This window comes from Microtus ochrogaster, chromosome 8 (assembly GCF_000317375.1).
Source record: "Microtus ochrogaster isolate Prairie Vole_2 chromosome 8, MicOch1.0, whole genome shotgun sequence".
Taxonomy (NCBI): Eukaryota; Metazoa; Chordata; class Mammalia; order Rodentia; family Cricetidae; genus Microtus; species Microtus ochrogaster.
The window spans coordinates 72,127,295-72,155,096 of NC_022015.1; the positions used below are offsets into that span (position 1 = coordinate 72,127,295).

A 27,802-nucleotide genomic window follows, 5' to 3' on the forward strand; every position below is an offset into this window, starting at 1 on the left:
ACAGACAGAGACAGAGAAACACACAGAGACTGAGATAGTAATAGACACGGAGGGAGAGACCGGGCCTAGTGTGGGCATCTGAAGCCTCAAAGCTCACCCCCAGTGACACTTCTCCTCAAACAAGGCACACCCACTCCAACAAAGTGGTACCTTCTAAACCTTTTCAAACAATTCCACTAACAGGGACCAAGTATTTAAATGTCGGAGCCAATGGGGACCATGCCCATTCAAACCACCACACTGAGGAAGATGGAAAGGCAGAAAAATACTGGGAAAATTACAAACCAACCAACCACCCAACCAACCAACCAACCAACCAACAAACAAAAAACCAACCATAAAAGCAACAAACATGTGAAACAAAGAAACGGAAAGAGACTAAAAGACAAAAGAAAACAAAGGAACAGCATGTTAGTAAAGACTCCCTAACAGTTTACAAAGTCAGGAGGCAATAATCAGAAAGACAGGAGCGGGACTGGAGAGGTGGCGCCAATGTTAAGAGTGCTTGCTGCTCAATCATGAGACCTCAGTCCCTAGTCCTGCACACAGATGTCTCCTGTTCCAAGGGGTCCAAAGACCTCGTTAGCCTCAATGGATACCCTCAGAAACACTCACATAGACAAAGAAGCACGCATACATAACAAGTTTTTACTTTCTTCTCTCTCTCTCTCTCTCTCTCTCTCTCTCTCTCTCTCTCTCTCTCTCTCTCTCTCTCGCTTTATCCCTCCCTGTCTAATACCCTTTGCTTCATCTCCCATCCTGTACTGCCCTAGGCTGCCCAGCTGGCCAAAGGTTTCCTCACACTGGAAGCAATACCAAGATGTAGGGCAGGGTCATAAACCCTCACCCTGCTCAGTCTGTCCTTTCAGCAGGCTTAGAGATGTTGAGCCAGGAGAAATGTGGAGACCAGATTACCATAGAGGTGATAAGTAGTACTGAGAAGGCGGCCCATTGGAGGAGCATTTCAAGACTGACACATGCTTTCTGGACTTTCCAGGAGGAAATGGGCTGGGTTCTTTGCCTTCAGAGTCATCTCTTCTTCCTCGGGTTCTTTCCGACCTAAATCATTTATGAGCTAGCCAACCACTCACAAAATGTGTGACTTGGAAAGTGGGAGGGAGGGATCCTGAAAGGGGGCAGGCTACAGGATTCAGGAGAGATCCACAGAGCTGGGGAGGATGCCTGTGATGGAGGCACTAAGAGAAAGTAGCACATTAGCGTTTCTTCGGGCTGCAACCTCTTCTTCTCCCCAGCTAACCGGGAGACAGCGTTTGTACACGCCATCAGCTCTGCTGGAGTCATGTACACCCTGACGAGAAACTGCAGCCTTGGAGATTTTGACAACTGTGGCTGTGATGACTCCCGAAACGGACAACTGGGTGAGTAGAAACGCGGGAATGGGGAGCGCAGGCAGGAGTGGAAGTTCACTTACACAGCGAAAAGCATGGTGGGGACTTGGAGGAATACAACTGTATTCTTCTAAACATGGGGGAAATTCTGCCAGAGCAGGGCGAGCCAGTTCCAGCCCCCACACACTGCAGTGGCAACTCTGCCTGAGCAGTTTAAGGCCTGCTCTCCCCCCAAATTTTCCTTAACTTAAACACGTATGTAGACTCACAGGGGGACTTCCTTTCCTGTTGCCTTGTCCTGTGCTCATCCCTCATCCCACGACTTTCCATGGCCTTCCCCATCCTCTGTGCCCTTTCACTCCATTTCCGGCTCCCTATTATTACCTCTGTTTGGTTCCTCTTCCTCTCTCTCAAAGGTTGAACTCTTGTCCCTTCCCAGACTCCAACCGCCTACCCACCAGACACGTGCCCTCTCCTGTGGAGAAGCATGCAGGCAGAATCCATGTGCCAACTAGTTCTGTCAAGGAGGCCTGAGAGGGGATTGGCTCAGGCTGAAAGAGGACAGAAAAGGTGGCAAAAACGAATCAAGATCGAAACTAATCCAGAAACAGGGCACTCAACTAACCTTAACCCTTTCCTATTCCAGAATATCCTCCACAGATCCCACCACCCCACCCCATTAGAAACAGGAGCCCCGGAAGTTGTAGGCTTAATGGCTTTTCCTGCCCCTGCCTTTTCAGGAGGGCAAGGTTGGCTCTGGGGAGGCTGCAGTGACAACGTGGGCTTCGGAGAGGCAATTTCCAAGCAGTTTGTGGATGCCCTGGAGACAGGACAGGATGCCCGGGCAGCCATGAATCTGCACAACAATGAGGCTGGCCGCAAGGTAAGTCCGGCAGCCCTTTACTAGACAGCTGGCTCCATCCTCTGCCAGCTCCAACACCTCGGTTCTTTGACAGACTTTACCCAACCAGCTGGCTACTCCCTAGCTAGGCGCTTTGCAATTCCTCCGGGCTAGGACGGCTCACGCGCAGCTCTTTCCCCAGGCGGTCAAGGGCACCATGAAACGCACGTGCAAGTGCCACGGCGTGTCTGGCAGTTGCACCACTCAGACCTGCTGGTTGCAGCTGCCGGAGTTCCGGGAGGTAGGCGCGCACCTGAAGGAGAAGTATCACGCGGCGCTCAAGGTGGACCTGCTCCAGGGCGCGGGCAACAGCGCGGCGGGCCGTGGCGCCATCGCCGACACCTTCCGCTCCATCTCCACGCGCGAGCTGGTGCACCTAGAGGACTCCCCGGACTACTGCCTGGAGAACAAGACCCTGGGGCTGCAAGGCACCGAGGGCCGAGAGTGTCTGCGGCGCGGGCGTGCCCTGGGCCGCTGGGAGCGGCGCAGCTGTCGCCGGCTATGCGGAGACTGCGGGCTGGCGGTGGAGGAGCGCCGCACCGAGACGGTGTCCAGCTGCAACTGCAAGTTTCACTGGTGCTGCGCGGTCCGCTGCGAGCAGTGCCGCCGGCGGGTCACCAAGTACTTCTGCAGCCGTGCCGAGAGGCCGCCGAGAGGCGCTGCGCACAAACCTGGGAAGAAACCCTAAGGGTCTTCTCCTGCCTCTTTCCCTGTTCATCCCCGGAAATAGAGGGACCCAGATTGGGGACCTCGCACTCCCTAGCCCAGCGATCCTGACAGGCAGAGGCCGCGGTCTCCACCGAGCGCCACTTCTAAACTGTTTCTTGGACTCCTCTGTATGGTCTTCGTAGTTCACTCTTAGGTCTCAAATTGTTCTAAAATTCTGCACAGTTCCTGAGAAAAGGACGAAAACAGGCGATTCTCCTCACCTCACCCTACCCTACCCCGGACCCGGGCTGTCTTAATGCTGGACCTAGTTTACCGGGCCGGGACAAGGAAAGAACCCTCTCAGACACGAAGAGTCCAGGTAAAGACAATGGCCCTTCTGCCCACCTCAGCTGCACCTCCCTCCCAGGAGCCAGAGCCTCTAGGACCTACAGTCTAGACGTAGATCCCCTGAGGTTGACGCCTCAGGAGTCTAACACTTTGTCTTCCCATTTCCCTACTTGCCTGGAAAAAAAACAAAACAAACAAAAAAGCTGGGAACAAGAAAGCATTTGAATATGGGGAAGAGGGAATCCCAGAGCCCGCGTCACTGATGTACTTCATCAGCTGAGCAGTGACCTTCTTAAACACCAAAGAAGCTCCAGGCACACCCAGAAGGTCTGGGTGGTAGAGGTCGGCAGTGGGCAGGTTGGCGAAACTTTCCTGGCCACAGCAGTCATCTGTGTGCCTTGTCTCCTCCTCCAAAGGAGCTGAGACACTGAGCCAAGACACCCTTTGGGTCTGTACCTGGAAAGGCAGGGCCTAGAGAGGAGGAGCCCCACCCCATCACCTGGTTCTCAAACGGGCAGGCAGGATTCAGAACCTTGGATGCTTTCCTGGATAAGTAATCCCCCTGCTATGAAATTGTTGCTAATAGGATGTTCAGAACCCTTGACCTTTTAATTTATTTCTGTCTCTGATATGTGCCCCTCCCCCCAAATCCTGAACTCTCTGGGATGGTGAGGGGAAGGCAAAGTTGAAACTTAACTTCTAAGCTCTCTCTCCTCCCTCCCACTTTGGCAGGATACCATCTCCCTGGAGCCTCCCCTGATGGCCTAAGTAGTTAGCTTGATTTGACTGAGGTTAATCTGCCAGGGATTAGTAAATCACCCACGTAAACCTTCCACTAATGCATTCACTTGGAAGCCATGAGCTTGCTGCTTCTGGATCTGAGGTTCTTTCCTCGGAGAAGGGCAGTCTAGCAGGGGCTTGTTTATGAGATAGGGACTTGGCAACAGGAGAGCCAGTTCAGCCCAGACCTTCCCCATAGCTGCTCCCACCCTAGGCTAGTCCTGGGTGTGGGCAGCCACATTTCTGGAGCAGAGCCAACCACATTCTTTACTTCATCCCCCTTCTCCAAAAGGAAGCACTGAGCTCGCAGCGCCAAAGCCCCGGGGCTGCCCTGAAGAGTAGAGACTGCCTCTGGCACTGACCAGGTCAGACTGCTATGCAGCTTCTGGTCCTATCAACACTTAATTAGGGGCGTTTTTCTCTTCTTTAACAGGGGATCCACTTCTCTTGCAGCTCTATCAGTAGAAGGCCCTTTTTTTTCCTCCCTCAGTTTTTATCTGTGCCTTCTTAGTCTCCCAAGTTATCCTTTCTTTTCCCAAATCAAGCAACAGTATAGTTAATCCCACTGTCTCACCCAACGGCTACTCGTACAGAAGAAAGCTGGCCATGTGACTGAAAACTATAAAGATTCGGTGTTGGAAAGTGAACCTGCATTTCCCAGAGCGCTCAGCATGAAGTAGAAGTACTGTGCTTCAAAGTTCAGAACTTAAAAGTCAGACTCTAAACTCTAAACACTCATTTCTTTCATTGGTTGCTTTGTATTCGCAAGCGGGTATGACTGACATCCAGGTCATTCAGTTCTATAAAGAAATACTGCTCCCCATACACTCCACCTCCATGCACTGTTCATGCAGAGACACTGGAGTGGACACAGCTAAAAACACCGTCAGCATCCCTCAGTTCAAGGCTTCTTGGCTTCACTAAATCCCTGCGGCTCTGCAGACAACTCTAGCCTGCTACTGGGAAGGCTGGGCAGCTCTGAAGCCAGCTAGTCAATTTTCCTCTACACATTTGAACTGACGGTGAGAAGCCCAGCAGGCTTGTAAGTTAGTGTGGGGTGGCACAGTACCCAGGCCCCTTCCCTCCTCTGTGCTCTCAAGGAGCCCATCTGTCTCGCTCTGAGGACAGGAGTAGAGGAGGCCTTGAGAGAACACTGGGTGGGGTGAGCAAAACACTGTCTCTTTCCTGCCCCTGGCCTGTGAACCTACACACAAGCGGGCTTTCTTTTCTTTAAAAAAATCCCAGCCTCACTTGGCCTTAGGAGCAGGTCAGTGCAAAGAGAGAAAGGGTCGTCCTTGGCAAGCTGGTAGCGCGGGTGGTGGTGGGAGGGGAGGGCAGGCGGGGGCACTCGCCTATTGTCGGTCTGGATTGGATGCTTCCAGTCATTCGTTTCCTTTTAATTAACCCACATTCCTGGAGGAGAAATATTTATGTTGGCTCCCATAGAGGCAATCCTCAGACTGGAAAGAAGAGGGAAGAAAGCCTGTCTTAGCAAAACAATATCTCTAAAGAGCTCAAGAAGAGAAAATAGGGGAACAAAATGCCATTAAAACAGCCTTCTACCCCCGCTGGAGTCAATGAAAACTTCATTTCACATGTTAATCCGCCACTCCGCCCCCTTCTCTCCTCACAACACCTTTTCCGAAAGTGTTTGGGAAAAGTCTCCGCAGTCAGTACACAGCTCCCTGCAGCTCAGACTTCTCCTTGTGTTAGTTCAGGGCCCCAAGTGGGGCTCTTGCTCCAGCAGCAGCCCCCACCCCTTTAATTTAAACAAAGACTTCAGAGTTCATCAACCTCCCACTGAAATTCACAGCTGCTGAACAAACTAATCCCCTCTCCCGGCCTTTCTTCCCTTCAATGGGCTCTTGGCTTCAAAGACACTTTGGGAAAGGACTTTGCTGGGGCTCACACTGCTTCATCAATAGAAGTTAGCACAAGTATTATCTGAAGAGCAAGTGGCTTTACAAACAAATACTGCCTAACAATCCCTCCCTCCCAAACACACACATCTAGCCTGCAGACATGATGGGATCGACAACAGGATTAGGGCTGCTACCCCCTGGCTTCACACCCAGGCCCTTTGTGCAGCTGAGCTCGGCCCTGAAGTGGTGTAGGGGAAACCCTGCAGCTAACTGTCAGGCACAGATGGAGACAGTCAGAAGAACAGACCGATAGACAGACAGACACAGACAGACAGACACACACACACACACACAGCAGTGTGCCTACAGACATTGTCAGAAAAGGCCTGCAGTACAAGTCCATGAGACTACAAGCTAAAAAAAATTATTTTCTTGGGCTGGAGAGATGGCTGCTCTTCCACAGAACTTGGGTTCAATTCCCAGCACCCACTAGGTGACCTCTTCTGGTTTTTGTAGGCACCAAATACTAAACATAGTACACAGACATATATGCAAGTTAAACATTCATACACATAATTTTTTTTTTGATTTTTCGAGACAGGGTTTCTCCGTAGCTTTTTGGTTCCTGTCCTGGAACTAGCTCTTGTAGTTCAGGCCGGCCTCGAACTCACAGAGATCCGCCTGCCTCTGCCTCCCGAGTGCTGGGATTAAAGGCGTGCGCCACCACCGCCCGGCTTCATACACATAAATTTTTAAAAGTTCTTTTCCTCCACATTTTAGTTCTTATCTCTCCCCAGACCTTTCCCCTGTCTTCCTTAGTACAGGAAGCAAGACCTCTGCGTTTTAGAAAGGGAAACATCAGCAAAGGAGGACTCGGAGGAGACAGGCATTGGGAAAGGACTTTGGAAAGCAGATCAGTTTATTGTACTGTTTAAGAGGTCAGCATGAAAACGTGGCCAGAGAAAGCAGTTCAGAGACATAAGGCAGCGGAGGGGACGCAGGGCTGTGATTTCAGAACTGGGCTTAAAAATCAGACTGGATAGTTTAAGGCCTTGGGCCAGGCTCAAGCCTAGGGTCAAGGGTCATTCTCTACCGCAGTGGTTCTCAACCTTCGTAATGCAGCACCATTAATGCAGCTCCTCAGTGTGATGCCTTCACCATAAAATTATTTTGCTGCTACTTCATAACTACTTTTGCTACTGTTATAAATTGTAATGTAAATATCTATGTTTTCCCATGTTCTTAGGGATCCCTGTGAAAGAGTCACTCAATTCCCAAAGGGGTCGTGACCCACAGGTGAGAGCCGCTGCTCCACAGGCTTTTCCCTCATAGTCTCACTGCACCTCTTCCCCTTGCCACCCAACCCAGTCAGCTCTGAGGAATGCTAAGACATGGGAAGTTCCATTTTTTAAAGGGCCAGTTTCTTCTCTCGATTTTGCTCAACACCCACACCCAATCCTCACGTCCATGACTTGTTGAAAAAGTGAACATTAACCAGTTTTCTCCAGATCCCTGAGGCTGCAATAAATGTGAACCTTAAAATATAAAGACAGAGGCAGGGGGAAGTAGTTAGAGAAAGGACCGAAAAAGAGCTATCAGAGGAGTCACGGCAGAGACAGACTGAACTAATGACACGTTACCCTCTCTGAAGCCATCCCAACAGAACATGCCCATGTGAGACCCTCTGGTGCAGGCCCTGCAGGACTGCCATTAGGAAAGTAACACCTGACTCCACTCTACCTCCCCGCTGAAAGGCCCAGAGAAAGCCCCAGGTGGGCAGGCAAAGGGTAAGAAACAGGCACTCAGCTGGTTGGAGCCAAGCCCTCAGCCTCACGTACCTGGCAGCAAGGGAAGAGGACTGGGAGCTAAACACAGTCTGCTGAGAAACTCTCCCTTGCCGCCAGGAGCTCAAGAAGAGCGGAAATGGCCTCCTGGTAGGGAGGCTGCTGGCTCAGCCCTGCAGCTTGTGTGCGATGGTGAGGACAGCCTTCAGAACAGGCATGAAGCTGGATACCTCGCTGAAGCTGCTGCAGCTCGCCACCTGTGCATGCACTGCCAGGCCCTGTTCAAAGTGGCCTACATCCACACAATGGGCAACTTCATGGAGCCCAGCCAGGACATGCGGTGAGAGCTGTGGAGGGATTGACCCTTAGATTAGATGAGTCCAGCCCAGCCCCCACCCTGACAGTTGGAAAGTATCAGAGCACTCAAGTCCCAGACCCACGTTCAGGAAGATGGCTCTGAGCCTCATGGAAGGGGCACTGGACCTCCTCTGACTGTGGGTGGCAGTGGAGAGGCCCCAGGCAGAGGCAGTCAGTCAGGTACTTACTGTCCCCTCACAGAGTTTTTCATATAGACATTCTAGACGTTGGGCTGCCTCCTCCAACTTCCTTTTTGTTTTCTGCAGGGAGAAAAAATGAACTCTGACCCTCCCCTAAGGCTTGCACCTGTACCGCACTATAAACACTCGTCTCTGACCCTTCCCTGAGGCTCATACTGTACCGCACTATAAACACTCGTCTCTGACCCTTCCCTGAGGCTCATACTGTACTGCACCATAAACACTCGTCTCTGACCCTCCCCTGAGGCGCATACTGTACCGCACTGTAAACACCCACTAGATACAACAGCTAGACTGCGGCACAGTGCCATTTCCTTTATTTCACAGACAAGCAGAGGCCCAAAGATGGCAAGAGACTTGCTCAGCTGACACAGCTAGTGAGTGAATGGCAGTCTTCTCTGCCAACTCGACCCATTTGCTAATACGCCATGCTATTGTAAATCCCCATGCTCTTAGGCCCTGCTATTGAGAAATGGGACTTAGGGCAGACTCCGAGCCCTCCCCTACTTCATTTGGACATCAAACAAGTACAAGATACAATCCCTGTGTGGGGACAGTAAGGAAACTGACCTCCCTCTGCGGCACTGGGAGCCTACTGAGCATGCGAGGAGGTGCTGTATGAAGGTCAGACTCACCAGGTCCGTGGCAGACAGGGAACAGCGCTGAAGAAGCGCCTCAAAACTGTCCTTCAAGCACTGGTGTTCTGGGGGCATCTCCTTCCTTTCTGTCTTCCCGGGAGGCAGCTGCTGAGGCTGTTAATGAGGAAACCGTGGGGAAGAACTGGAGGCAAGTTGTCCTCATGTCCTCCCTAAGGCTTAGTCCCCTGTGACTGAAGGCCATGCTTCCCTTCAAGGCAGAGCTGAGAGCCACCTCTCGCCTTCTCTGCAGGAAGGACATCCTCAGGCTCAAAGGTTACTTCTACCTTGAACAAGGAATTCAGTTTCTAGGATCTCACTTTTCTTGCCCAAGTAGTGCTGGAAAGCATTTCAGCGGAGGGGACTCACCTGCAGGCTGCCTTCTCTAGGGGCTCCTGGAGGAGACCAGCTTACACTAGAGGCCTGTCGTGGCTGAGGGCCAAGGCTCCTGACTGGAGCTGTAATTGGTGCTGGAGGCACAACTGTCTCAGGCAACTAGCGAGATAAAGAGAAGCATATGAGGGAACGAGGAGATACTACAGCTCTGATTTTGAACCAGAGACAGCATGGTGAGTAGGGAACTGGGAAACAGATGTGTGTGGGAGGGGAGGAGGGAGCTGCTGAGAGCACAAACTCGGAGAAGAGTAAAAACAGGGAGGGTGACCCTGAAACCCTAATGGACTAGAAAGTGGGTCACTGGGTAGGGAAAGGTGCGGTGACCTTTTTCCTCTGGAGGTTTTCCCGGGTGGCTGGAGCAACTTGCCAGGCATCCTGGGGTCCTAAAGAACAAAAATATGGGGGATTTTAGTGACATGGTTAAGGACGTTAGAAACATTTATCTAAAAGCTGGAAAAGTTATTTCAGAGTTTGCCATACCTCCCTCTGTAAATCAGTCACACTCGTAGCTGACAGGGGCCTTAGAGGAAGAAAGACTCCCAAAGCAGGGGTAGGAACGGGAGGAGAGGATGCAATGACCCCCCCCCCCTCCCAAGAAGAAGCTATGGAAAGACTGACCTGGACGAGGAGGCAAGATGCCAGTGCTCGGGAGGGTAGTGGAGCAGGAAGCCCCTGGCCCTCCAGGAGGATAAGCCATGGAGAACCTGACAGGACAGGCTGAGGGCAGGGAGCTCAGCTGGCTGGGACCTGGTGGTCCCATAGGAGGTGGAGGGAGAAGTCTAGCAGCCTCGGGCAGCAGGGGGGAGCCAGGCTGCACCGTGTCTGGGGATGCCATGAGCGGAAGGGGACAAGGAAGAGGCCACACTCCAGAGAATCCAGCCGGGTTTGCAGCTTGAACAATGGGTCCTCCAAATAGCTGTGGCTGTGATGAAGCTGAAGGAGGGTAGAAATGGATGGTGCATCATCAGACCGATTTCGGGAGAGACTCCCGGAATATCATGCAGGAACAGGTCAGCACCACAAAATAAAAGAGCAGGTGTGGTGGCACAGCTGTAGTGACCCTGGGGGCTGAGGCAAGGGCCTTCGAGACCAGTTTGAAACCAAGGAAGAATTCATCCCAAAATATGTTGTAAACCCACAACTGACAGTAACAAGGAACTGATAGCACATGTAGAGAGAAATCTACAGTTCTCAAAGTGCTTTTAACTGTAGTCCTTATTTGACCCTCAAGATAATATTAGTGATTTGAGATGACTGATGTAACTACTTTGATATACTGACCAGAGAGAAAAACAGACACAGCGACAGAGAGAGACACACACGGAGAGAGACAATATGAAAGGGATTCAGTAAAAGACACTATTAGGAATTCAGAGTTCAATCTCAAAGCAATTTCCTCAAATAAGAATTGTAAAAAGTTATTAAAAAGACAAAACAAGCTGGGTATACTCCTGTAATTCCAGCACTTGGGAGAAGCAGAAGGATCAGTTTGAGGTCATCCTTAGCTACACAGCAATTATGAGGCTAGCCTGGGCTACAGAAGATCCTGTTCCCAAACAAAACAATGTTCTCTCTAGGCACTGTGAACGTGGACTAAGGAGGCAGTCTGTCTGTCTTTCCGGAAACCTCTTTAGTCTGCCAGAAGAGAGCTTTGCTTACTCACCGGGCCTTATTCCAGGGCCAAAATGCAGAGGAATGGTTGCCTGGGGCCCAGGTACCCTGTAGTCACCTGTAGATGGTGACTGTGAACCCTGAGAAGGGCTGGGATGAGAGGATGTGAAGGGCATCACCAGTGATGGCTGAGCTGTGGCCCTGGGCCCTCCAGATGGGGCTGGGACCTGTGAAGAGAAGAAAGGGCCAGGGAGCTGGTGCGGTATAGACATTTCTTCCAGGCGCCCTCTCTGGAGCAACACCAGGGTCAAGCCTAAGTTCTTTCGGACAAGATGCCAGATTCTCAGTCCTCTACTTCCCACCTGTTATTCCTCTATTCAACTCCATCCCAAGACTACAACCCATTGAAGTTTTAGCAGTTCCTCAAAAAAGCTGTTGTTTCCTCTCTCTCTCTCTCTTTTTTTTGGTATGTTTGCACATCTGTCCCCTGTGCCTGAAACAGACTTAATGTGCCCACTCCCTTGTCTAAACAAATTAATCTTTAGTATCTAATCAAGGGCTGGTAGATAGCTTGATATACATGGTAGGGAAGGAGAGAACTGGTTCCCAGTTTGTCCTCTGACTCCTACACATGCATATGACATATATGCATCCCCACACGCGTACATGTGTGTGTGCATGCGCACACACACACAGAGAAAATTTCTTTTTCTTCTATATAGTCCCATAACACTCTGCCATACTGAATCATGACTATTCTGAATCCTACTGCATTTTTAATACATCTGTGGTGGTTTGAGAGAAAATGGTCCCCAAAGGGAATGGCGTTATTAGGAGGTGCGACTTTATTGGAGTAAGGTGGCCTTGTTGGAGGAAGTGTGTCACTGTGGGGGTGCTCTTTGAGGTCTCTTTTGTTCAAGCTACTCTCAGAGCAGTACACAGTTTACTTCCTGTTGCCTGTGGATTCAGATATAGAACTCTCAGTTCCTTCTCCAGTATCATTGTCTGCCTGCATGCTTCCATGTCCCAACATGATGATAATGGACTAAACCTCTGAAACTGTAAGCCACTTTAATTAAATATTTTCCTTTATAAGAGTTTCTTTGGTCATGGTGTTTTTTCACAGCAATAGAAACCCTAACTAAGACAACTTCTATCTTTCCACTAGATGAACTACTTGAGGGCAAAGATTACAGTTTGTGTCTCATGTTCTAAGAACCTAGTATTTGTTCAATAAACAGTTACTAGAAAAGTAATTGAAACCTAGGAATTTTCAGCTGGTTTTGTTCACTAAAATATTCCAAGAGTCTATAACCATGCCTGGTACATAAACACTTCTGAACGGATGAATAAATGAATTAACAAATAAGTTCTTACCTGGTGACGAGGCTGGGATCCCATTCTGGATGATAACGTCTCTTTTGGGTGGAGGGTAGTTCCTACAGCAACCCGGGGAAAAGGGAAAGTTGGAGCCTGTTGGCCCAGGACAGCAGAACCTTGGGCATGAAAAAGCCGATCTCTCAGCTGCTGAACTGCGGGCTAAAGTTGTGATAAGGAAGCGCAGTTAGGAAACTAAAACAAGCACACATCTTACAAGCTTGGCCTCAGTCAACAAGCTTTGGATTACTCTCTCTATTCCTCAGTAACCTCAAGAGACCCAAGGTTCCCTAATCCCTGCCTCACACTCGCATGCCTCCCTCCTGGCTATGCTCTGGCCAGGAGTGCCCTACAGGCACTTCTCTTCGAAGGTCCAGCTCAACTGTTTAACCACAGAACACCTTCTTTCACTTCCCCAGAAGAGATTGCCTCTTCCCTGAGGTGCCACAGAGCTTAGTGTAATCTTCTGTTATAACTATTTAAGTCACTGACCTGATCTCTCCCACCAGACTGCGAGCTGCCTAAGGAACCTTATTTCTCCAGGAGCTGCGGTGTTAGCACAGTGCCTAAAGCATGGATGTGCTCAGTGTTCGATGAAGGAATAAGAAGATGTGGCCTTTATCATGGCCACTCTCACCTGGGTGCAGTCACTGGGTAGGAAGCTCATGGCAATGGCCAGGCTACCCTGGGCTGCCAGGAGATTGGCATACTGGGTGAGCCTGTAGGTTGTGGCAGGACCTGGGCTCACTTTGTCAGAACCCTGCAGTAGCTCCAAGCTCCTGATAAGGACCATCACCTTCTCCATCAGGTCCTACAGGGACAAGGATAAAGGTTATCAAAACGTCTTCCAAGTACATCTTGCTCTGTCCAGGTGGCTCACCCAGGAAGATCATACCATGGAAAGTAGAGCACCTGGACACACCATGGTGTAGGCAGCAGAGGATCACGTGTAAGAGACATGATAGGAAGGCCTCACTTCCTAGCCTGTTAAGACTGGGATTGATGGGCTGCATCCAGGTCTTGGATTCTTATGCCCCTCTGTCTCTTCTTGCCACTTTTGGTCCCTTTTTGCTATTGTGTCATCAACCAGACTCTGCTAAACTAATTGTTTCCTGTGAGTCTCTGGTCTCCTCACACGGCTATGATTTCACCTTCTCTGCTTGCCCACAGAGCACCTGATACCGTTCAGATCTATAGGATGTCTCATAGAAAGTACTAATCAAATATTAAATTGTCTTGTATGACGAACCCTTGGATGGGAAAGGCTTATGAAGGCTCACGCCCAAGCTCAGCATCCCGGGGGAATAAGGCTGTGAGTCCATCCTTGGAGAAGGCATCTGCCACGGAGGGCTCTGTCTTCCTAACACTCGGCTCCAGGTGGCTCTCTTCTCTTATCTGCACATCCCTACCACTAGGGATATGTCTCCCCGAAGAGCCCGGAGTGATCAGAGCCCTGCAGAGAAGAGGTACCTGCAGAGCCAGAGGGCAGGAGGCCTGCTGGACTTTTGCCCAGCTCTCTACCAGACGCTCCACACTTCCTGAGCACACGTAGCAGAGTGTGGCTTCAGAGGTGAGTGTCCTGCTTCCCTCCTGTTCCATTCGAGCTCCCAGCATGTCTGTGGAGAGATGCAGACTCAATTAAGAGCACGGCTTCCCTGTGCTATTCTTTCTTCACTTGACTGGAAACAAGTGGGCTTCTGTGAGCTGGGATGCGAGAGTCTAGAATGGCTTCCAGATGACTCAGGGGGACAGAGAGATGGCTCCGTGGTGAGGAGCACACATTGCTCTTCTACAGGGTGAGGCTTCAATTCCCAGAGCCCACACAGCGGCTCACAACTCCCTACAACTCCAGTTCCAGGGGATCTGTCTACTTCCATCCTCCATGGAGACCAGGCGTACACATTCACTTATATACATGTAAGCAAAATATTCATACACATAAATAAAAATGAAATCTTTTAAAGAAAAAGCTAACTCAGATTAACCTTGCTCTACAGAGAAAGGCAAAGGAATTGCCACAGATGTGACAGCGGAATAGAGAACACCGTGACACTCCAGGAAATGAGAGGCTACCATCCCTGTCTCCTGACTGAGCCCCGCCTCCAGGGTCCAGGCTCATGGACCCTTGCCTCCTCCTTGCATAAGTCTGTTGCCATGTGTGGGAATCACACATACCACAGAGCTCAGGGAATTTCTCTGGCCCTGAGTATGTCAGTAGTAAGGCCAGTGCTTCTTTCCAGTTCTTCAGGCTGCAGGCACATACCAGGTCTCTCCAGTTCTTCTTTATAACACAGGCCAGAAGCTGTACTGGGCAGAGAGAGAGACCCTCAGCCTTCCATCCAGCACAGTCAGTAGCTGTCACACGCAGGGACGTTCTAAGAAAGCCATTCATGTCAGAGCCCTCAGCAGGGCTGGCAATGAAGTAGAGGCTGTTAGCATAGGGAGGAAGACTCCAAACACCAGGCCCAGGCATGGGCCTCCACTTGTCCAGGCCCAAGCAATCCCATCCCTTCCTCTACTGCGTGATTGGCAGTACCGGAGAGATTTTGGTTCTCCTCTTGGCCAAGTACTGGTCTTGTGTCCACTTCAGCAGCTCCACACCCCCAGCCTGAGCCAGGATGATGGCATCAGCAAAGCGTTCTTCCTTCATACACAGCTCCACCGCAGGCCGAAGCTCCCCGAGCAGCAGGGCCTGGCTTAGGAGTCCATCAGAGTCTGCGCACAGAGCCCCCACCCCATTAGCCGGCCCTCACACCCTCACGTCTTGTCCCCCAGCCCGCATTACCTCCCCATTCGGTTCCAACTTTTCAAAGAAGGCTGAGGATGTGTTTGGAGGCCTGTCTGCAAACTCTATCTCTAGTTCAGTCTGCCTGGCTCCATGAAACTCACACGTTTCATTTCTGGCAACAAAACAGTGTCCCAGGGTGTGCTGGTCCAACTGTAACTTTCTAAAATAGGATTCAGAACAGAGAGGGCCTCGTGTGCAGGATCCCAGGCACAATGTGTGCTTGCTTAGCATGAGGAAGGCTGCAGTCATTTTAACAAGAAAACTAGGGGCTGGAAAAAGACCACAGCAGAAGGCCATCCATAGGCAGCACCCATCTAGACTCTGACTAGAGAATGTTCTAGTTGGTAAAAGAGCTACCTGTAGTTGAGGTTTTAGGTGGGAGGCAGCAGACAATAAGGGACTCCTAAAACCAAAAACTCTGAGCCCACCTGCTTCCCAGACCAGGGTACCTTCTGTTGTGGGGATCTCCCATGGAGTCATGTTCTGAGGAACCAGCTCATCAAAGAAGGCTGAGGATGCAGAGGCTTCCTTGGCGGTGTGTTTGGAGGCCTGTACACAGAAGGACAGATGTGACTGTAGGAACCGAAATCAGAAAACAGCACATGCTCTCACCAAAGCTCTACTATCTGAGCCCTAGTGGATAAAACTAAGGAACAGACAAGGAGGTTTGGGAAGTACCCTGTGACTCTGTGTGCTCGTCTCACTCCAAGAGAGCAAAGACTTCTCCAGAAGCTTACCAAGAACAAGTGAAAGGCCAGCAAGGAACACGTCTGCTCTGCCACCTCAAGTCAGGTGGCCTGGCCTCCTACCATACCTTGTGACAAAAGGTGTGGGGTCTGTCGCTTTTGAGGTCAACTGCCTCAAGCTGAGAAGGGCTTCCCTCTGACTTCAAGTCTCTCTTCAAGCACGCGTCTACCTGCGAGGAGAGCCTGTTGAATGCCACCCTTTCTGGGTAGGCTCCCACAGGTCTCTGCCCCTCCCCCATCCACACCCACTACACTCTCCAAGATTCTTCTCCAATTTTTCTGGAGAAAAGGCTATTTCAAGGAAGTAAAATACACATCTGTGGTGAATTGTGGCCAGGTGACTGGGACAGCCCGCCAGCGGGGTTATCTGCTCTCTATGCCATGCTTCAGACGTGAAAGGCTTACCTTCTTCTGAAGCTCATCTTTGCTGAACCCTAATAGCCTGAGGAACTGCAGCCTAGAGTCATGCTCTGAGGTCACCTAAGGACCGAAAAAAACAGAAACACTTTCGTTAAATGAGTGTGGATGACCCTCTCCCTATACCATGATGGACAGCTATACGAGTGTACCCTCAAATACGTGCCACCAAACGTACCCTCACAACAGTGATGTCCCCTTACCGTTCTTCCTCACATCTGGGTGCTGGGTTGTGAACAGAATTATCACAACACTTTGCCACGTCTACATGAGAATTGTGCCTTCAGTTGACTCTCTAACCCAATTACCCTGGTAATCTGATGGAGGCTTGTGATTGATTGGTTATTGCATCTGGCCTGGAACTATGCAACCCATAAACAACTGACACGGACACCATGTCAGGTTTTTTTTGCCTTCACAGACTCTGGTTACTGGACATATCCCTCTGCGGACTCTGAAACTGACCCTTGGCCTTCCTGCCTGAGCATTTCTAAGTGAGGGCACCTTAGACATCTGCTTGTATCCAGCTGGGTCATCTTGCAGCTGGTCCATGTGGGGAGCGACAGGCAACTTTGAAGTGCTGCATGAACTACTGAAAAGACTGTGGAGGGTGCCACTGGCACTGCCCTGGGATAAGCTATGCTCTGGTCTCCAAACCCTCTGAGGAGACTGACAGATACCACGTGTAACTACAGTGGTCTTGGGAATCTAAACACAGAGTTGAGAAGACACTAGCAGATGCACACATAGGTACAATGCATAAAGTCAGCATCCCACTCAGAATCCAGACACCAAGGGCCAAGAAGCTGGGTGAGCTGACCTCCATTCTTGGTATCTTCCACAAGGAATAATAGATTCTGAATATAATCTGACAATCTCTTGACTTCCCCCTCCTTCCATGCTATAGTGATATTTTATTTATGTTTTATAAATAAAGCTTGCCTGAAGACCAGAAGGTAAAACTAAGCTACTAGAGGCCAGGCAGTGGTGTCATATACCTTTAATCCTAGGATTTGAGAGACCCAGGCAGATGGATCTCTGTGAGTTCAAGGCCACCCTGGGCTACACAAGATCAATGCAGAAACAGATCCAGGTGATGGTGGCTCACACCTTTAATCCCAGCATTAGAGAGGAATATAAACCAGGATGAGACAGGAACGCTCATCTGAGGATCACTTAGAGGTAAGAGCTCTCTACTGGCTTGGTTGCTTTGCTTTTCTGATCTTCATATTGATATCTGTCCCTGGGCTTTATTTATTCTTGCTACACCATGCTTTTCTTCGGAAATGGCCCTCCACACCCAGCTTCAGAAACCATCACGATGGACAGTTTGGATATCTTAGTTTACATTTATTCACTTATTTTGTGTGGGTGTGTGTATAGGCACATGTGTGTGAGTGTATGCACATGTGCTTTTGTATGTGTTCAGGTGTATGTGTGTGTGAGAGAGAGATAGTTGTAGTACCAAGCCTCACACACGAGGCCAGCACTCTGCCACAGCTAGTTTTCGCATCTGCTGACAAGCACAAACTCCTCCATGTTTATATAACTTGACACAGCAAAGACTAGAACTACATCCCTGGGGCTAAAGTAGAGTGGACCAATAGGGACCTGCCCTGGGTTACATCAAACAAACCCCAAACTCCTTATGTCCATGTATCCCTCCAGTGAATCTTCCTTTTGGCATGATGATACTGTGAAAGCATTTGCCTTGGGTGGTAAAATATCCAGGACACCAACAATAGCAGTAACCCCCGCCCTCTGCCATCTTTTCAAGTGGCCTTTGAGTCTCTAGAAAAAATAAAGGTAAAGGATAAAGACCCTGTGTCCAGAAAACATAAAAAAAAAAAAAAATCGAGTCAGGGGATGGGCTTCTTGAACGTGTCAGTCTTGAATGGGACGCTGGCTACATCTCCTGGAGTGATAAGGCTAGAGTTCTGGGACTTTAGGGACAGCAGGCAGCCTTCAGCCTCTCACCTTCAGGAACTGCCAGAGCATCTTCTCACAGGGTGGGGAAGCTTGCTGGATCTTGCTCTGACAATAACTAAGGAGATTCCCGGATCCCAAGGCCTCCTGCAGCACAGCTGACCGCGTCAGGAATTCTGATTCTGTGATGACTTGACTGATGTAGACAGGGCGGGGACAAGGCTGTGGCATCTGCTGGACAGGGTTGCTGGGAAGGCCAAAGGTAATCAGCTTTCCCCCAAACTGGTGAGGAAATGTAAAAAAGGAAAAGGTTACAATTTCAAGCCAATAGCTAACACCCACTTAAGATTTCAGAGAAGGCCAGCTGCTGGGCAAGCCTTGGATTCAGAGAGAGAAAGCTAGCTGTTGGGCAAGCCTTGGATTCAGAGAGAGAAGGCTAGCTGTTGGGCAAGCCTTGGATAGTGTAGTGGTTTGAATGAGAATAGTCCTCATTAGCTCAGATATTTGAATGCTTGTACATTAAGGAGTGGGAAGGATTGGAAGGGATGGCCTTGCTGGAGTATGTGTGACCTTGTTGGAGGAAGTGTGGGTTTTGAGGTTTCAAGGGCCCAAGCCAGGCCCAGTAGCTTTCTCTCTTCCTGCTGCCTACAGATCCAGGTGTAGATCTCTTAGCTACTATGTCTGCCTGCATCCTGCCATGCTCCTCATCCTGCCATGCTCCTCATCCTGCCATGCTCCTCATCCTGCCATGCTCCTCATCCTGTCATGCTCCTCCACCTTGATAATAATGGACTAGCCCTCTGAAACTGTAAGCAAACTTCAATTAAAATGCTTTTCTTTTTTTAAAAAAAATATGAGTTGGCTTGATCATGGGTTTGTTCACAGTAACAAAACAGCAACCAAGACAGATGGAAAACTAACAGAAAATTGCGAGGATGGAACAGGACCAGGAATTGAGTGCCAAATGGGTCCTCATTATAATCACAATTATTATAATAGCAATCTTACTATCACAAGCTTAAAATGTCACCACATGGTACTCTCTCCCACTTCCCAAGACCATTTCTCAGGCACCTAGCACAAAGAAGGCAGTACCATCACAGGCTATATATACCTTTATACACCACCACCACCAAGCTTATTGTTCAGTGTCTCCAATGCAGACACTCTCTTTCCCACACCCTTTGCTAGCACATCTACATTACCAGAAGTGCTTGCTAGCCTTTGTCTTTTTCCACTCTTCCAATCCAAAGCTTAGAGCCTGTCCTATTGCTCACACAACCCTGTTGCTACCCCCAGGCTGTCTGTTTGACAGACCACAGGAGAACACTTGCACTCCTCTGGCATGCACAAAAAACCCCAAAAAGTTAGGAACAAACATGTCTATCCCAGCATCTTTCTTCTTGATCATTTATGTGACTGCTCCACATTCCCGAAATGACTGGTTCATCCCCGCTTCTGTGCCTTGACCTTACACCACCACTCCACTTGAGGTATCCAGTCAGTCAAATCTGACACTTTTTATCAAGCAGATGGCACAAAATCAAAGGTTTAGCAATACTTTCTCCAACCATTCTCAATCTTGTCCACACAGGACAGCTTCTGGAAAGTTCTCCAGTCACCAGGCCACATCCCAGACAATGACACCATTATTTCCCTTCCTACATCCCACTCGCTTAGTGACTTTTATAGTCATAATTATATCACTTACAGAACAAACTTTAGAGCATAACTTAGTGCTCAACAAAGCCATTTAAATGATTATACTTGGCAAAGTATTTGACAGTGTTACAGCATGCTGGGCAGGCACCACTAGTTCTGTCTTACAAATAAAATCCTGAAGTCCTGAGGGATTAAATGACTTCTTCAGAGTCGTCTAACTAATTGGCCTCAGAGCTATGACAAGAGCTCTTCACCTCACTGTCCCTGCCCTTTCTGGTGGTGGTGGTGTGAGGCATTTAAACCCAGGGCCATGGGCATGCTAAGCAAGCACTCTCCCAATGAGTTAGATCCCCATGCCTACTCTTCTTTTATAAAGACATTCCTAAGTCACACCTTTATATTAAAACTGCTGACTCTAAACATGAACATCTCCTCCTATACATCTTTTTTCAAATCAAACCTACTATCTAAAGTAGTGTGTTTGGTGCTTCAGGGCCTCCTTGCTACTCAAACTGCTAGTCCTCAAGCTGTAAACAAACATACCATCTGGGAACTTTCTGGAAAACTGGAAATCTTGAGCCCTACATCAGATCCACTGAACCAGAACTTGAGTTTTAGTAAGATCCTCAAGTGACCTTTATTCACACTAGAGGGCTCTCCTCTGGGGATATGAAAATCAACAAGGCACTTCCTAGCCTTGCAGAATCTATTACTTAGCAGGGTCTCCATATGTTTTATGTTATATTATACAGAATATAGAATTACAGGAATACGAATCTCTATAGAATGGAGGCTGTTAACTAAGAACAAGTATCATGGAGGATGTGGTATTTAAGTAGGAGGTCCTCAAAGTCCACTGTGGCATTCAGTGGGCACAGGAGAGAAGGTGAAGGATCAGACACACGAGAGATGAGGAGTTGTTCATAGGGCAGAAATGAATCATATGTAACTGAAACACAAGGAACTCATGGGAATGAGAGAGGAAAAGAAACTGGGAAGGTCAATGGAGCCCCATGGTTGCACAGCCTTAAGCCTATAAGGCGGGGGGGGGGGGGGGCTCAAAACTTTTAAGTACAGGAATGACAGGATAAAATCTACCTTTTTTTTTCTTTCCTTCCTTGCATTTCTTGCCACAAGTCCAGATATTTAAGAGTTATGGAAATCTCGGGTAGAATCTCGGGCTGAAATAAGCCGAGTGTCTAAAGCAGCAGATTTTTTTTTAAAGATAGGATTGGCAGGTCAATCAGGTTGCAGAATGATGACATTCAAAGGAGAAGCTAGATTAACCCTCTGCTTGAGAGGTGGAGCGAGACAGACACCGAGAACAAATCTCCTGAAGTTAGCTCCTTGATGAGCACCGGAGAGGCACTGCACACACACAGCACACATGAGCAACACTTACAGCAAATGAAACGCCGGCTGGCCTCCTCATCCACTTGGGAGGCTTCTTCAAGGGAGGCATTAACGAGCCTTGGGCCACTGGCTCAGGCACCTGCAGCACTGGGAGAGGCTGGCCTTTGCTAAAAGAGGAGGAAATCTAGAGGGAAAGGACACTTGTGTCACCAACCTAAGAGTTTCTCAAGGAGGAACTCTACCTCCAACCTCAGTTTGGGATGAATCCCTGTGGTGCCCAGTTTGCTCAGGAAATGAAGACTGCCATAGTCTAGGAGACAGGGATTAGAGTGGAAGCCAATGGGGGATTCAGATGTGTGAGCCTCTTGGAAAGCTATATTTAAAGTCAGCACTGGACTGTGACATAAAGCAGGTGTACAGCATAGAAGGAGTTATACCAGCCCATACTATGAGATAACAGATCCAAAATAGCGGTTCAGAATGAATAACAAGCGTTAAGCCAATGACTTTCTTTATATTGTAGCAAAAACTGACTTCCTTCCAGGAAGTCGAATATTAATGCAAGCTATAGCCCTCTAAAACCCACAGCCTGGTCTCCCTCTCTTCAATAACTCCCATTTCTTCCCAAGCTATGTGTCCTCTTTTCCCTAAAACACAGACAGTGCCTCCCTCCAGCACTCTCTACCAAGCCCTTCAAACCTTGTCGGCCTGCCTCATTTGCTGGACCTCCCAGCTCCTACCCATCACAGAGTACAAACTGATCCAGCCATCGAAGGAGACAGCAGAGAACACAGGAGGGTTCCGAGGGCACCACTGCACATCAAAGCACCAGCTGTTCTGTGTGGGTAGCTTGTACACCACCTGCCGTGAGAGCACAGCCATTAGCAGCAGTTCAGGAATAGCTGGGGTCCCTCTACTGCCACATCTCCATCACAGCGTGTCCATAGAAGGACCAGCCTACCTCACTGCTTGTCAGGTTCCAACAAAAGATCTGGTTGTCTTTGGCACTGCTAAGCAGCAGTTCAGCATCAGCCTGGCTCCATGACATCGACAAGATCCCCCTAAAAATGAAAACCAGCTCAGTAGGTTCCTTATACACCTTAGATAATGCTCAGATCTCCAAAACAGATGAACTATTAATTTTTTTTTTTTTTTTGCTTTTTCGAGACAGGGTTTCTCTGTGGCTTTGGAGCCTGTCCTGGAACTAGCTCTGTAGACCAGGCTGGTGAACTATTAATTTTTAAAAGATGAAAACAGCACTGTGAAAAGTGAGTATCTGCCAGATGTAGGCATGAGGACTTGAGATTAATCCCTAGCACCCATGTAACCAAGCTTGACAAGGTAATACATATAATCCCAGCACTGGGCAGGCAGAATCACAAGGATCCCTGGGGTTCACTGACCATCTGACATTTCCCAGTTGGAGAGCCTAGACTCAGTGAGAGACCCTGTCTCAAAAAAACAAGTAGACATCTACTAAGGAACAACTGAGGTTGACCTCATGCAAGCATGTATGACCGCAAGCTCCAAAGGAACTCCTCTTAGAGAGAAAGCTAGTATTGGCTGTGCTCTCTGCAAAGGCTTTGAAGACATGGAAGACATTAATAACTAAGATGAGGCCCAAGTGTGTGCATGGGTTGGAGATGTACTTGATGTGGGATTCCCCTCTGCATGCTGTGAAGAACATTGGATAATAAAGAAATTGTCGTGGGCCTGCACAGGGAATAGAGCTAGGTGGGGAAAACTAAACTGAATGCTGGGAGAAAGGAGGGCCTAGTGAGAGAGAAGCCATGTAGCCTCTGCTGAAGCCAGACAGAACTTTAGCTGGTAAGCCACAGCCATGTGTTGATTCACAGATTACTAGAAATGGGTTAAATTAAGATGTAAGAGTTAGCCAATAAGAAGTTAGAGTTATCGGGCCAAACAGCGTTTTAAATAATATAGTTTCTGTGTGGTTATTTTGGTTCTGGGTGGCCAGGACAAACAAGTGGCCTCCTCCTACGTCTACCTGCTGTGGCTTTCTAGCACTGTCAGGGGTGAGGAAGCAAAACGCAGGTCCCACAGCTGGATCACTGGAAGCCGGTCATCTTCTGAACATAGCACTAACTGGGTGGCTATGTCTGGGTGCCAAGCCAGGCCTGAGCAGTTCATCTGTGGACAAAGTAGACCTTGATGTCTGATATAACCTAACCTCTCAGACTATGAACCCATTCTGCCCAGTAGCAATGAGACTACTCCAAGGGTATCTTGGTCTCTTCTATCTGGCTGGAAACAACCAAGCCATCAGAGTATAAGTAACAACATGATCAAGCAAGGCATGCTATGAGACTCCAGGTCATCTGGTTAGCTTCCCAAGCAGTCACTCTAATAGAAACTCTGCTTTGGGGCTGAATCCACACTCCCAACACTTGAAAATGGATCCCTGGCCTGGGCAAGAGCAGTTCCAACTGTCTGGCACAGAGAGGAGCCAGGGTCCAGGTCTGTGTTCTGACCACTGCTCACCCTGCTGCTGTGGTCACTGACTTTGATGATGGGCTCATTCTTCCTGAGATCCCACACAACTGCCTTGCCACTGGGGTGAGCAGAAGACAAAATGTGCTGGACTTGGCGGTTCCATGACAGTGCTTTGATGTCTTCTGGGGGGCTCTGAGACAAGATAGTGAAGATGACAACCTGTCATAACCCGATTCAGTGACAACTACCGTTCTGTTCCTCTCAACACAAAGCCCAAGGGAGACAAGAGGTTCCTCCCACTAAGACAGCCTCAGGAGCTGAGGGTACATTTTCCCAGAAAGATGCTTTAAGATATTGGTACAGTACTCTTTTTTCCATTCTGTAGGGTGCCATTTTGTTCTATTGATAGCATCCTTTGCTTTACAGAAACTTTTCAATTTTATGAGGTCCCATTTATACTTGGCCCTTTTTTTTTTAAGATTTATTTATTTTTTATTATGTATACAACATTCCTTCCATGTATGCCTGCGAGCCAGCAGAGAGCACCAGACCTCATTATAGATGACTGTGAGCCACCAAGTGGTTGCTGGGAATTAAACTCAAGAACTCCGGAAGAGCAGTCAGTGCTCTTAACCACTGAGCCATCTCTCCAGCCCTGAGGTCCCATTTATTAATTTTCGACCTTAGTGCCTGTGCTATTGGTGGTCTGTTCAGGAAGTTGTCTCCTGTGCTAATGTGTTCAAGATTATTTCCCACTTTTTCTTCTATCAGGTTCAGTATATCTGGATTTATGTTGAGGTCTTTGATCCACTTGGACTTGAGCTTTGTGCAGGGTGATAGATTTGGATTATTTGAATTCTTCTACATGCTGGATCACCTTGCTCAACCCTAATACATGCTCCACCTTAATACAATCTTAATACAAGTCTTACTACAACTTGCTATGCCATGTTGTGTTGATACTCGTGGGGACTTGCTCTTTTCTAAACAGAAATGGAGGAGGAGTGGATTGAGGGTGTGGGAACAAGGAGTGGGGCGAGAGGGAGAGACTGAGAGACGAGAAGGGAGAGGAACTGTGACTGGGATGTAAAATAAAAAATTATTTTTAATAACGATAATGCTATGGAAATGGGAGGGCCCAGCTAGCACACCTGGGTTTATCTCTACTCCATGAGTTCTCTTAAAAGTATAGCGTCAAGAGTGAAAAATAACCCCCTCTCTAGGACAGAGGAGAGGAGGAGAAAAACAAACATGAAGAGCCCCAGAAAAAGTGAAGCAGAGAAAAATATGCGAATCTCTTAGGCCACCAAGGGATAGCCAACTGACATCACTTCGCAATAAAGCAAAGGCAGAGAAATGCAAGAAGACAAGCCAGCTCCGGGCCGACCGAAGGGCCTGCCCAGAGGCACACCTGCCCTTCATTCTCTTCCAGGAATTCTCTAAACAGCTAGTGACCACCATGGACCAACTTCTAGGCATACCCTCTCTCCTGACTCTTCGGTGGCTAGCAGAGTGTCTGTGTCTATCTGTGGAGTTTTATTGCCCTCCAGTGGTAAAGCCTGAAATCACTGGTATGCCGCAGGCTCCAGAATTCAAAATTTTACCTGAGAAAACCAGCTGCACACACAAAGCCATCCACAGCCCGAGGCTGGTGGGAGCCTCCTCACCTGTGACTTGGATCCAGGGGTCATTGGAACACTCAGGTTGTTCAAATCCCAAATGAAGATTTCGGAATCACTGGCTCCTGAAGCCAGGAGATTGTCCTGTATAAGGATAAATATAAAAGATATTTCTAAAGACTCCCCTCCCATCTCAGAAAGAGAGAAGGAGGAGACCACATTTGGGGAACACAGCCTCTCCCATAGCTCCAGCCTGGATGCCAGAAGAGAATGCGTCCATTCAGACAAGCCACACCATGCCTTGACCAGATCAACTAGAACACAGTACCTGGAAAGGATTGAAGTCCAGGGCCCTGACGGCCCCTGTGTGTTTCTGTCTCTGGGCAATCAAGGGCTCCTGTCCTGAAGAAAGGATGTGGGTCACACTGTACAGAGTAAGCAAGCCATTGTCTCCACCACCGGCAATAACCCCAGCACTTTCCTGAAGCCCATGGCCAAAGCTTCCCCAGATTAACTTGTGAAACCTACAAAGGAAAATAATTTAGTTACATAACAGTATGCAGAGGACAGACATCTTTGCCTGTATCTACTATCCTGTAGGCTTCCCCAGCCCAAGCCTGTATCTGTTTGTTTGCTTTCCTTATTCTCCAAACCCAGAAGGGAAGTCTCCTCTGCCCGGACTTGCCCTTTCTTTAGATAAAAATATTTTGTCTATGTTAAACTAGAATCCAGAAAGCCACTGCTTGGGTAATATGGGAGTATTTTGTTTATTTTGGTTTTGTGTTGTTGGTTTGGTTGGTTTTGTTTTTCTGAGACTGGTTTTCTCTGTGTAGCCCTAGCTGTCCTAGAACTCGCTCTTCAGATCAGTCTAGTCTCAAAAAAATAGAGTATCCACCTTCCTCTGTCTCCTGAGTGCTAGGATTAAAGGTGTGTGTCATTATGCTGGGCATTTGCTTTTTGTTTTATTTATTTATGTGTTTGTTTGTTATGGTTTTGGTTTTTCTGTGTATCCCTGGCTGTTCTGGAACTTGCTCTCTAGATCTGCCTGTCTCTCGAGTGCTGGGATTATAGGCATGTGCCACCATGCCCAGCTTGTTTTTAAGGTCACAGAAACTACATAAACACCATGATAACTACTTCATATAGAGTACATCACTTGGTCCTCACAGCTCAAACAGTAAAACAATACAACCTGACCAGGCATGGTGTCTCCTGCCTGTGATCCCAGCATTTGGGAGTTAGAGGCAGGAGGATCAGAAATTAAAAACTATCCTCATCTATATAAGCAAGTTCAAGGCCAGCCTGGACTGCTTGAAAGAAACCCTGTCTCAAAAAAAAAAAAAAAGTCAAGCTGGGCAGTGATGGTGCACACCTTTAATCCCAGCATTCAGGAGGCAGAGGCAGGCACATCTCTGTGAGTTTGAAGCCAGCCTTTACAGAGAAAGTTCCAGGACAGGTTCCAAAGCTACACAGAGAAACCCTGTCTCGAAAAATAAAAAGAAAGAAAGAAAGAAAGAAAGAAAGAAAGAAAGAAAGAAAGAAAGAAAGAAAGAAAGGAAGAAAGAAAAAGTCAGCCTCAGTTACTGACTACTTGTCATGTAACAGGTAGTCTTTTAAGTGTTTTACAAGTGTTCACTAATTTAACGTTTGGCAGGTGTAATGATATTTCATTTGTATTTTAATAAATAAAGCTTGCCTGAAGATCAGAGAGTAAAACAGCCACACTGGTCAGCCTTACAGACCAGGCAGGAAAAGCAAACACCTTTAATCCCAGCAGCCACACTAGTTAGCCGCAGAGACCAGGTGCTGGTCGCCTTTAATCCCAGCACTACAGAGGAATATAAAACGGAGGAGGTCTCAGTTCAGACTCATTCTGAGGATCGTGGAGGCAGTATCACCATTTCAGTTTAAGGTAGAGGTAAGAGCTAGTGGCTGGCTGCTTTGCTTTTCTGATCTTCAGCTTGAACCCCAATATCTGTCTCTGGGTTTTCATTATTCATGTTACAAGCAGTTCTATGAGGAGGTTCTATTATATCCAATTTCAAGTTAAGGAAAGGAAGCTTGGAGAAGTTATAAGCTTCCGTATTGTACATCAGCTCATCTTCACGAAGCTAAGAGAGGCAAGGTTTAGTGTCCAGCCCATCTCACCCCAGAGCCCACCCTGTATGAACTAGAACCAGGCTCCCTGGAACAACTGTTGCCGCATCTGGGAATGAGAAAACCCTAGGGCCCCCCATCACCCTGTCTTTCCCATATGGCTGGCCCACTGGAATGAGCATGTAATTACAATGGGCCAGCTTTGAGATACAGAGGCACAAATACTAAATACCCCAAGTAGGAAACATTTTTCTGGCTTTCTTAGGATGCTTATAAAACAAAAACAAAAAAAACTAGTGCCAGAATTTTGCATAAAAGAAAAAGTCAAACCCTGGGTCTCCTACAAAAAGTTTGGGTCTTATACAAAGCCCCACAGGGAAACACTTGAAAACCAGAAGGCCTGCCGGGCGGTGGTGGCGCACGCCTTTAATCCCAGCACTTGGGAGGCAGAGGCAGGCGGATCTCTGTGAGTTCGAGACCAGCCTGGTCTAC

General features: G+C 48.5%; 2 protein-coding genes across 3 annotated transcripts in view; one reads left to right on the forward strand and one right to left on the reverse strand.

The window, feature by feature from the left end:
• Positions 1–6,961, forward strand: part of Wnt8b (Wnt family member 8B) — a 26,100-nt gene extending 19,139 nt beyond the window's left edge. Inside the window, exons 3-6 of one of the 2 annotated variants that reach the window (XM_013348208.2) lie at positions 1,254–1,379; positions 2,090–2,232; positions 2,393–2,887; positions 6,938–6,961. In XM_013348208.2, coding sequence (XP_013203662.1) covers positions 1,254–1,379; positions 2,090–2,232; positions 2,393–2,887; positions 6,938–6,961 — 788 coding nt within the window. Of the gene's footprint in view, positions 1–1,253; positions 1,380–2,089; positions 2,233–2,392; positions 2,939–6,937 lie in introns of those variants that run through there. The other variant, XM_005352340.3, reaches the window with a different exon arrangement.
• Positions 6,778–27,802, reverse strand: part of Sec31b (SEC31 homolog B, COPII coat complex component) — a 28,180-nt gene continuing 7,155 nt past the window's right edge. The window contains exons 3-25 of the mRNA XM_005352339.3: positions 25,542–25,737; positions 25,262–25,357; positions 23,643–23,786; positions 23,149–23,291; positions 22,102–22,201; positions 21,840–22,001; positions 21,190–21,324; positions 18,177–18,407; positions 16,188–16,262; positions 15,851–15,952; positions 15,486–15,585; positions 14,785–14,963; positions 14,424–14,550; positions 13,719–13,864; positions 12,886–13,059; positions 12,249–12,410; positions 10,924–11,098; positions 9,879–10,193; positions 9,585–9,643; positions 9,234–9,359; positions 8,865–8,981; positions 8,218–8,289; positions 6,778–8,019 (exon numbers count right to left, since the gene is read on the reverse strand). Coding sequence (XP_005352396.1) covers positions 7,840–8,019; positions 8,218–8,289; positions 8,865–8,981; positions 9,234–9,359; positions 9,585–9,643; positions 9,879–10,193; positions 10,924–11,098; positions 12,249–12,410; positions 12,886–13,059; positions 13,719–13,864; positions 14,424–14,550; positions 14,785–14,963; positions 15,486–15,585; positions 15,851–15,952; positions 16,188–16,262; positions 18,177–18,407; positions 21,190–21,324; positions 21,840–22,001; positions 22,102–22,201; positions 23,149–23,291; positions 23,643–23,786; positions 25,262–25,357; positions 25,542–25,737 — 3,316 coding nt within the window. The 3' untranslated portion in view covers positions 6,778–7,839. The remainder of the gene's footprint in view (positions 8,020–8,217; positions 8,290–8,864; positions 8,982–9,233; positions 9,360–9,584; positions 9,644–9,878; positions 10,194–10,923; positions 11,099–12,248; positions 12,411–12,885; positions 13,060–13,718; positions 13,865–14,423; positions 14,551–14,784; positions 14,964–15,485; positions 15,586–15,850; positions 15,953–16,187; positions 16,263–18,176; positions 18,408–21,189; positions 21,325–21,839; positions 22,002–22,101; positions 22,202–23,148; positions 23,292–23,642; positions 23,787–25,261; positions 25,358–25,541; positions 25,738–27,802) is intronic.